The sequence below is a fragment of the Lactuca virosa genome, chromosome 4, assembly GCF_052849685.1.
Source record: "Lactuca virosa cultivar CGN04683 chromosome 4, Lactuca_virosa_CGN04683_v6, whole genome shotgun sequence".
Classification (NCBI taxonomy): Eukaryota; Viridiplantae; Streptophyta; class Magnoliopsida; order Asterales; family Asteraceae; genus Lactuca; species Lactuca virosa.
Window position 1 is genome coordinate 372,353,822 of NC_136429.1, and position 10,501 is coordinate 372,364,322.

The following is a 10,501-nucleotide window of genomic DNA, read 5'->3' on the forward strand; positions in this document are numbered from 1 at the left end:
GGTTTAGCTAGAGATAATACCACGTGGGGAAAGTGGACGATTTCTATTTTTATAATTTTTTGAATTTTTGAATGAGACGGGAATTAAAGAATGAGATAAGATTGACTTCGTTATTTGTATTATAAGCTTAATGGTTTGGACGTCTTAAATTTATTTTTGGAAATAGTAAGGTTTGTATAATAATATAGTAAGATATATATATATATATATATATATATATATATATATATATATATATATATATATATATTGTTGGATAAGGTGTCTAAGTCCATAACTATTTCTGGTATGTACTTGACCCGACCCGTCATGGTCCATTTGGGTTGCATGGCACCATGCAATTGGATAAACTAAAATGAGAGAAATAACACTTATGGTTTATTAATATATTATAAGTTCTAATATATTAATAATATTATTTAATTAGTTTGATCAAGAATTAATTTAGAATTAATTAAGTGATCAAAAGATAACTAATTAAATATATGGGTAGATTATGTAAATCTTCCATATCTTATATAGTGGGCTAAGAGGCTCCATGGATTATCAAGTTGGGTTCCACCCATAGGATGCTCCATGGGAGTTACAAACCCATGGGTCATGGAAATGAAGAGTCATGACACATTAGGGTTTACATGGTGTAACCCTAGATGTGTCAACACTATATAAGAAACCCATTCTCCACCAAAATTGGCAACACTAAGAAACAAGAGGGCTAGAGCCGATTTTGCAAGTGTAAGATTCTCTCAAAGTTTACTCCTTTGCATTTGGTGTTGTGTGAAGCATTTGAGGCATCACACTTGGGGTGCTAGGCTCACAAGGTTTCAAGGATCATAATCAACAACAAGGTAAGTTATTCTATCTTTCATTCAAGTTAAAAATATTCCCCATGTATGCTAGATAGGAATATAACATTGGAATTCAACTTTGCATGATAATTAGACAAACATAGATCCAAGGTTATTAGGGTTGCATGTACACTTAGGAAGTGTTAGAATGCTCAAAACCCATCATATATATATATATATATATATATATATATATATATATATATATATATATATATACTAGTAAGGTACCCGCGCGATGCAGCGAGCGTTTACTGCGGAGGCGATGAATAGTTCTTTTCGGCTTTACTTTTGGTGGACATTGAATAGTTTATGTAACATCCCGATTCTCAGGTGTGAGATTTAATTCCTTAAGCATGTTTTTCCATTTGAACTTGGCATGTTGGTAGCCTCAACACGACGTGTTGAAGGACTTTTGGACCGCGTATTTTATGGACCAACACGGTGAATTGGTGAGGGGAACTCGGCGTGTTGACAACTAGATGAGAAACCCTAAATTTTAGGGTTTTACACCCTATATAACCTCCTTAAGTCCTTAAGGATGATCTTTTATCAGCCTCCAAACCCTCATATCGGACCTTGTGAACCCTAATCATCCTCCCTCTCATATTGTGAACTAGTGTGGCATTTTGAAGCAAAAGAAGAAGAAAGTTGGAAGAAGGAAGCAAGGATCTAGCAAGCAAAGCTCTCATCTTCGGTTTGAATCTCTTATGGACGTTTGTAAGTGTCCAAAATCCGATTTTTATTCCTCTATGTAGCTAGATCTTGAGTTTTGTCCATTTTTCTCCTTATTCTTGAATGTTGCTATGGATGGACTTCATAAAGTTTGCAACTTTATGAATCTCCAAGTCAAGGTGACCTTGTAGTAGCTTGGATCTGGTCTTTAGCCAAGTTTTGATGCCATGAATGGAGTTTAGCTCATATTTTCCATTTTTGACCCATTTTGGGTTCAACACATGCATTGGACATGCATGTCTATAAAGCACTAACCTTCGGGATGATTTTGAGGCTATAATCTCTTCTGGAAAAGTTCGGTTTCAGATCTCAAGGATTTTGTGCTTAATGGTTAAGCCCTTGAGTCTTCAAGCCTTGTGGATGGGTTTTTGAGAACATGGAGTAGCCCTAAAGGATAAAGTTGGAAACTTTATCCTTTATTATAACATTTGAGTTTAGATCTAAGCCTTAGAGTCCTCGGAATTGAAGAAATAGTTGAATGTATTAAGCTGGGGAAAACTCGACGAGTTTGCCAGCCAACTCGGCGTGTTGGCTAGGGTTTTTCTAGACCTTCTAATTACTGTAGAAACTCGGCGTGTTCATTGGTGCACTCGATGAGTTGGGTCAACATGGACTGTTGACCTTGACCGTTGACTTTGACTTTGACCATGGTTGACCAAGTTTGACTTTTGAGGGCATTTTGGGTATTTTGGGATTTTGATAGAATTGGTCACATGGTGGTTGTAGGCATTTGAGACGGGAGCTGAGATTCAGGGTCAGAGCTTATCAGTTCTGCACTACTTGTGAGGTGAGTCATCCTCACTGTACTTGCAGGTCGAAGGCACCAAGGTCAGCCCTTTGGATTTGATATCCTTCTATGTATGCTATAGTGTTGTAGTGATATGCTAGATCGGTATCCTGGTATTTAGAATGTTGCTATGCTTAGTGATCTGTAAGATCTGTCTGTCCGTTTGCTGACTGGTTAGTAGTATGTTTATCTGTATTATGTGCACATGATTGGTTGGTGGCTGAGGCTTCACTGCTTTGTGCGTAAGCGACAGGCGGGGGCATTCCAACCCGATGGTTGAGGGCCTAGGGTATTCCATCCCGAGGATGATTGGACCCATAGTATGTTGGCATTCCAACCCGATGGTTGAGGGGCCTGGGGTATTCCAACCTGATGGTTGATTGGGCCCATAGTATGCTGTTATTATATTTGTGCTGCTTGCTATGTATTGGTATTTTGGGGGAACTCACTGAGCTTTGGGCTTACAGTTTTGGATTATGTTTCAGGTACCTCAGAGGATCGCGGGAAGGCGAAGGCGTGATCGTGCACATCCTTATGTTTTGTTTCATGATTTTGGGATTTTCTGATGTTTAAACTAGTTTTGAAAACTACAATGTAAACAATTATGATTTTTGGTTGGTTGAAAAAGTTTAAATTTTCATGAATTTTTATGAGTGTTACAAGTTGGTATCAGAGCCATGGTTTGAGTGAATTGGAGGAACACTCGTGTGAATCCAGTCTCAAACTAAGGAAAAAGATTTTTAAAATGATTTTCAAACGATTTTCAAAATAATCAAGGAGGATGCGTTGTGTACGATCAGCCGGAGCCAGTAAGTAGACCCCAAAATACCTTACTGTTATATGATATTGTGATATGTTAGAGCTGATATTCGGAGCAGTGACCTATTCAACTATCTGTTCAGACTGAGATGTGAGTTTTCTTCAATCTGCATGTGAGTCTGTTGGCTGTCTATATGATTAACTGTTTGTTGAATATATGTTATCTGTTATATGTTGACATAGTGTGGTTGAGTTGAGGATGTACTGCTTTGTGCTGTAAGCCAACAAACCCGGGGCAATCTAATCGGGAGATTATGGGCTAGGGCAATCCAACCGGGAAGTTGTGGGCCAAGGTAATCCAACCGGGAGGTTGTAGACCCAGTATGTTATATGTACGACAATCCAACCGGGAGGTTGTGGACCCATTATGCATTATACGTACTTGTTTGGTTGTGTGTGGTACTTTGGGGGAACTCACTACGCTTTGGCTTACAATTTCAGTTTTATGTTTCAAGTACTTTAGATGACCGTGAGAAAGCAAAGGCGTGATCGTGTACATCCTCTTGGTTTTGATAATACTAATTTGGGGCACTATGATATATGATTTCTACTTTTAAGAGCAATGTTTTGTAAACGTTTGATTTTGATTTGGGTTTTGACTGAAAACAATGATTTCTATTGATTTAAAAATGAAAATTTTTACCTAGATTTTAGATGTTACAATTTTGGATGCATGTTCTATTATTAATAAAAAGATACTACAACAAACATTTCTAAAAAAAACTCATATGTTCCTCTTTTATCAAATGCATATCGATCCAAAAATCTTTATCTTTGGTTAATATTTTTATGTGAAATTGACATGGTTGATCAAATTACGATTAAAACTTAAAAGTTTTCATATAAATTTGAGTTTAAAATCAGACTCTTTGACTTCAGGTGAAAAACAATTAAAAAACGATGTCCTAATCTCATAAAAATAGTTCTTAAATCAATTGCTATTCTTTTATTTGATTGTTTTTTAATCTATTGCTATTATTTTATTCGTTTGTATGTAATATAATTGAGTAGATTTGTCATTGTACATTACTAATGTGGAAACAAATGAAAGAATGAAGCTATAGAAGAAAATAAAAAACGATTTGAAGGTACGCATATGTGACGATGAAGATCGTCTAACTAATAAAACATAAAATCTTGTCTACAAAGAGGTCTTTGAACGATTATGCAAAGTCTGTATATGTTACTTTATCTTATTATTATTATTATTATTATACCAACTTTTTATATCATTATATGTACTTTTTATAACATCCCGTGTTTTAGACAGGTTATAATCTAGTTTAGTTTGTATATTAACACACTCTTAAACATTTAGAACGTGAAATGTAAAGAAAATAATATTTTTCTAAAGTCCGGAGTCCAGAAAAATCTGATCAAATGGAAATATACATTCACGTTTAATGGTCATATTATTTTTGTTTGAATATCCCTAAATTTATATTTGTATCACCCATGTAATGTATATCTAGAGCCGTCTACATTTTTGGGTTTGAAGCAACAATGAATTCTTTTACTTGCTCAAAGTCAAACCAATTTAGATCATCATATTTAACCCCTTCTTCTCCGATTCTCCTCACCCCCTCCACTCTCGTACTTCCCCTTTCATCGTCTTCATCTCTCATAGTTCCAGATAATGGCCGTACAATGGCTTCTGGTGTGCCATGGACTGGTAACGCTGTTGGTCGTCGTATCTTTTCTGTGCGGGCAGTGGCCAATTTTTCAAGGCACTTTCATCCAACGCATTCACAACTTCCTTACCTTCGGCGCTTTTGATTACTTCCGGTAACTTACTCTAACCCTATTTTTATTTATGCTACAGTGAGTTTCGTGATTTCGATCGACCATTTGGTCAATCAAAAACTTTACTTTTTTCTGTTAAATTTCCTCGAAACAAATGAAAGATTTCATGATTCAGTCTTAATATTGATCCGCCATTGAAGAATTCATCCAAATAAACCATGCCAGAGAGGGGAGGGGAGATTATATTACTTTTCTTAGTCAATTTCACAACTCCCAATCAGTTTACAACAGTTACTTGTCGAATGTTATGCAAAAATATACTCTACTTTCGATTTTTCTTCAATTTCATATGAACAAAATGGAGCAACTGAATGGTTGATTTTGTTATTCATTTTGTGCATCTTTTATTATGATACAGGCGATTCATTGAGTATGTGTTTGGGGCTAGAGGTACCAATGCACTTTATCTTGCTCAGTACTACTGCTGTGATCGCCCTAACCCCATCTTACAGGTTTTTCCCCTAACAAATTTGCATCAACTAGGGTTCCAAATTCCAATTTGTAATCATTCTTTTTTTAGTTCAATCATTCAATTTCCAGTTTCAACAATTCAATTTTGTATTTTACTCTAATTTTCATTTTTTGTAATGTAGGCGATGTACTTAGCAATAGTTGGGGGTACTTATTGTTTGATCGTGTACACAACTTTTAATTATATTCCTGGTCATTATATTGCAGGATATCACAGGTATATATTCATTTTAAATCTATTTTTCCTTTTTCACCTTCATCTTCTATAAATCATATTTTACTTTTTTGCCCTTCATATTGATATATATTGTTTGCAGATACACAAGCATGTTGGCTGTTGGTGTAGGCATTTTACTTTTTCTACTGGCTAGTTTCTCAGATCCAGGAACTATTAATTCTGAAAATGTATCTCAATATCTCTCTTTATATCCATATGACAACATAATTTATTCAGAGAAAGAATGTTCCACTTGCAAAATCCTAAAGTATGTACATTGCTTATTGCTATTTCCCACAATTTCTCTTTAGAATATATTCAGATACTTAAAAGTATTTGAAATTTTGAACATTTTATCATTTCTTTGTTAATTGTTACTCAGGCCTGCTAGGTCAAAGCATTGCAGCATATGTGACCGATGTGTTGCTCGGTTTGACCATCACTGTGGATGGATGGTTTGACTTTTTTTACTTTCATCTGATAAAAATTTAAAAAAATGTATTTTCCAAATAAAGATATTAAATGAATCATTTTTCTCATTGTTTCAGAATAATTGCATAGGGGAGAAAAACACACTGTACTTTGTGATGTTTCTGTTCTGGTGAGTTAAAATGATAAAATCTCATTTTTAGTTAACTTAAGGCCATTAAAGTATTTTTTTTAAACCTAAAATAGAAAAATACTTTGTTTCAATTTGTAGGCATTTCTTTCTTTGTGTATATGGAACAGTTGCAATTGGCTTAGTTCTTGCTGGAAGATTGAAGGAACTAGAAGTTGTATATATTTTAACAGGTGCCTTTTATCTCCATATAATAATATATCTATAAATATTATTCATTTCATGCTCATATTTCAAATTTTCAATCTTATGTTTTAGATGCATATTTGTGTTGTAATTGCAGCATATTATGGCATTGAAAATTCATACAGGAGTCTAACACCACATGTTGTTCAGGTTACTTCTAGAATCTTTTATTTGTTTGTGGCAATTTACACATTATACGATCAAACATTTTTTTAATTATTTTTGTGTTGTAAATTGATTAATTATGATAACTTATTGTATTTGTTAACAGTGGTTGGTGAACTCTTACAACACTCAAATACTTGTAATGGTATTTTTGGCAATAGTTTCTCTTCTTCTATCTGGGTTCTTTGGGTATCATGCAAGCCTCTGTATAAGCAATACTACCACAAACGAGGTAAAAAGAAACACACATATATATATATATATATATATATATATATATATATATATATATATATATATATATATAGCTTATCAGATTATAAGTTATTTTTATTTTTTTTCTCATTAAGTGAAAAACAAGAGTTGATATGATATCTTAATGGGTGCAGACATTCAAATGGCAAGATTATTTAAGTTGGCAAAGGAAAGTGGAAGAAGCAAAGGCAAGTGCAGAAGCCCTAAAAGCTAGTTTAGATGAGCTTTCTAGCCAAGAGATAAAGCCTCCACAAAGCAAATGGAAATCATTCTTTAGAAAATCACATCTTGAGGACATAAACATCGTTAAAAACAACATTTATGATCGAGGCTTTTTGAAAAATCTTTATGAGATTATTTATCCGCTTTCTTCACGACACACCTTTTCATTGAGTAAACTAAAAAACGAATAAAGATAAGCTCTTGTTTCATCATTTCAAACACATTATTTTTTTTTTTTAATTATGTTGGTTTTCATGTGGTGTAATTTGGTCTTATGTTTGTTTTTGGTTGTGTTTGGGAAGTGTATTTGTATTTTTGTAGGTTCTTAGATTTTGGCATATGTTATCTAGGTTAACAATAGTTGTTTTTTACTCTCTTTACTCAGTTTTTGATTTATCTTTCCAATATCATGTTTTGTCTTATTGGCAAAGTATAGTGTTAATCACACATACAATTTATTTTGTCATATCAGCTGTTATATCTGTTTATCTATGTTTTCTTTCCACAAAAATTCGATGCCAGCAACAAGAACTATATACAACATTGATTTCATACTTAATTGAAGAGCTCCCCTACTTCAAAATAATCTGCAATTATAGACAGTAACTAGATCTCACTTGAAATTGTATTTTTCTTTTAACTCTTCATTCCAAAAGCCAAAAGTTGATCTAGATTATTTTGTATGCTTCTTCTTCAATTACCCAATTCTTGATCCAGAAACTGATAAAAGATTCATAATCTTCTATGTCATTCCAACGAACCATTGACTTGAAACTTATTTAAGTTTGACTTGGATATCAATTGTAAGAACAGACATGAAATGACAACTGGGGGATTATAAATATTATGAATCAGGTGACTACAAAATTAAAAACAATTATGAATCTCATTCAAATATTAGTTTGAAAGCCAAAGCTGTTGAGGTCAATTCAGTCAAATAACACAAAAAAGCCTTTTCTGTTGCTCAAAGATTCGCACAAGGCTCTTTGTATTTTTGTCTCTTTTCATTTTTATCGGTTTCACTTGTTTACTTCATTTTTATCGGTGAAATTATCGGTTTCACTTGTCTACTTTTATTTTTATCGGTTTCACTTGTTTACTTAATGTATGTTTCACTACTCTAGAAAAGTAAAAAGATTTCCATTATAGAAGAAGTTGATCAAGAGACTTTTATCAAGATGCTTGTGTATAAAAGTAGAAAGATTTTCATTATGTTAATAGGTATTATATGTACAATTCACGTCTCTTCTTCACAAAGAAATGATTGAGAAGTATTTTTGGTGCATCAAAAAAATTATGTTTTTTGTGCTATTGACATCAGCCCAATGCATATCGAACGTTGTACAAGACCATATTGTTCTATTAGGCATCATACTTTATTTTTTACTGATAAAGTCAACCGTAATTTTCTACCAAATTTAAACAACATATATGTAACTTGCTACACCTTTATGAATTTCAAATTAGCTCATTAGAACATATGCATATGGTGTTTTCAACAAATGAACTTGGCTTTAGTGTTTTCAAAAACTTGTTCTGCAATAACAGCTGCATTGCCATCAGCTTTTTTTATCTCGAGTTCAACCTTCTGATAAGATCCGGTTCCTCTTAATGCATCTGAAATCAAGGCATTGATCCCAACTGCAATGGCAGCTTCAGCTTTAGCCCCATATACCAACCTCTGAATCCACAAAAAATATGAAAAGAATAAATAATTAATTAGTGAGCAAATTCATGATTTAGCCATTTAAACTATTTTGTGTAACTACTTTGTTGAATAGAGTAGGAAAAAAAGTGAAACTGAACCTTGAATTTTGAATACTGAATGGCTGCAAAGCACATAGCGCAAGGCTCACAAGAGGCATACATTTCACAATCAGAGAGCTCGATTTGGTTCAGCTTTTTACATGCCTGAAAAAAGTGGTATGATTAAAAAAATAAAGGGAAATTATGAAATTATCATCAAAGATTAAAAAAACCATGAATGTGTGACACATCAACACAAAATCATGATATTTGAAGCATTAAAAGTTTAACTAACCTCTCTTATTGCTATAACTTCTGCATGAGCAGTTGGATCCGTGTGTTTTGAAATCATGTTATGACAACTCACAACAATCTCATCTTTGCAAACAACCACTGCACCAAATGGGCCTCCATCTCCAGATTCTACTGCTTTATAAGCTTCTTTAACAGCTTTCATCAAGAATTTGTTGTCTTTGTCCTCTGCAACTGCTTGAAAATTATCAAATACAGACTTGACAACCATTACACTAAATCACAAATAAATTGAAGTAGAAAACGATAATTTCGTGTGAATTTGAAGATTGAAATATCAGATGAGAGAGACTCACTGTTAGCTTTCTCCATGATGGAATCAGATAGCAGATGATTATGTGTTGAGTCGAAAGAACAAAAGCACTCCTTTAGTTGAAGAAGATTTGAGAAGCAGATGATTTATTAACGGGTTGATGAACAGTGTTTTATTCCATTTGGCAATGTCTGCCATCTGCTATCCACGTGTTCTCTTCATCTTCTCTGTTTTCTCTTTAGCTTGCTCTCATCGCGACACCTCCTCTATTTCTCACCACCTCAACATAGACACCTTCTGATGCCTTTTATCTCTATCTGCTTCAAATTCCATACAAAGCTGTGGGCAAAAAACGGAGGACATCGACAGAAGAAGGAAATCCCTATTTGTCTCTATCTAAGAAAAAACCTACATCTAAAAATGATGCGACAAACACACGCACCACTGCTACGAACACAGCTACACTTACACGCACACACTAGCTACCACCACCGTTTGCCTCTGTGTGTTGAAGAAAGATGGAACTAGGGTTTCATTTCGGATTTGAGCAGAGTTAGAGTTCGATTTGGGTATGATTTGGATTCTATTTTTGTTTCATTTGGATTTTCATCTCTAACTCCAATACAGGTATAGGATTCTATGGTTTGATTCGTTTTCCATTTGGGTTTGATTTGGATGTCCATCTTCACCTGCTCCAAGCCTCCAACATCAGGTATAAGGTTCTTTAAAATTTTCAGTGAAATTTTTGTGTTTAAATGAAACACCCGAAGATTATGAATTCGTGGACGTAAGGATATCTGTTTTCACGAACCGATTTTATCAGAACCAACTTAGTTTGATAGTTGGTTAGAGGCCGGGTGGGTTTGAAGCTGATTGGTTAGAAATGCTAACTAAGTCTACGTCTGAATGAGTTTATGCTGTTTGATTATTTCTTTGACTGATTTTGCTGAATGATGAAAATGACCATATTACCCCTATCTTATCTATATTGCTTGATAAAATTATTATAAAAATACAAACTATCACATAAAATCCAAATTAAACATACATCATTTAAAATCCA

At 33.9% G+C, this 10,501-nt stretch overlaps 2 protein-coding genes across 3 annotated transcripts; one reads left to right on the top strand and one right to left on the bottom strand.

The window, feature by feature from the left end:
- Positions 1-4,634: 4,634 nt before the first annotated feature.
- On the top strand, positions 4,635-7,534 carry LOC145108743 (DHHC-type zinc finger family protein). Its single transcript, XM_079045817.1, has 10 exons — positions 4,635-4,974; positions 5,351-5,444; positions 5,586-5,680; positions 5,781-5,948; positions 6,063-6,135; positions 6,229-6,281; positions 6,381-6,472; positions 6,583-6,635; positions 6,757-6,882; positions 7,040-7,534. The coding sequence occupies exons 1-10, from the start codon at positions 4,826-4,828 to the stop codon at positions 7,316-7,318; spliced, it is 1,182 nt and encodes a 393-aa protein (XP_078901943.1). The 5' UTR covers positions 4,635-4,825; the 3' UTR covers positions 7,319-7,534.
- Positions 7,535-8,544: 1,010 nt separating this feature from the next.
- Positions 8,545-10,243, bottom strand: LOC145108744 (guanosine deaminase-like). 2 transcript variants are annotated; one of them, XM_079045819.1, is made up of 4 exons: positions 9,482-10,243; positions 9,169-9,353; positions 8,934-9,038; positions 8,545-8,808 (listed from the first exon to the last, which is right to left on the bottom strand). In XM_079045819.1, exons 1-4 carry the CDS (start codon positions 9,495-9,497, stop codon positions 8,623-8,625), a joined length of 492 nt encoding a protein of 163 aa, XP_078901945.1. In that variant the 5' UTR covers positions 9,498-10,243; the 3' UTR covers positions 8,545-8,622. The 2 variants fall into 2 exon arrangements, with proteins under 2 accessions (XP_078901945.1, XP_078901944.1); XM_079045818.1 differs by having other exon boundaries at positions 9,169-9,359; positions 9,482-10,242.
- Positions 10,244-10,501: the final 258 nt, after the last annotated feature.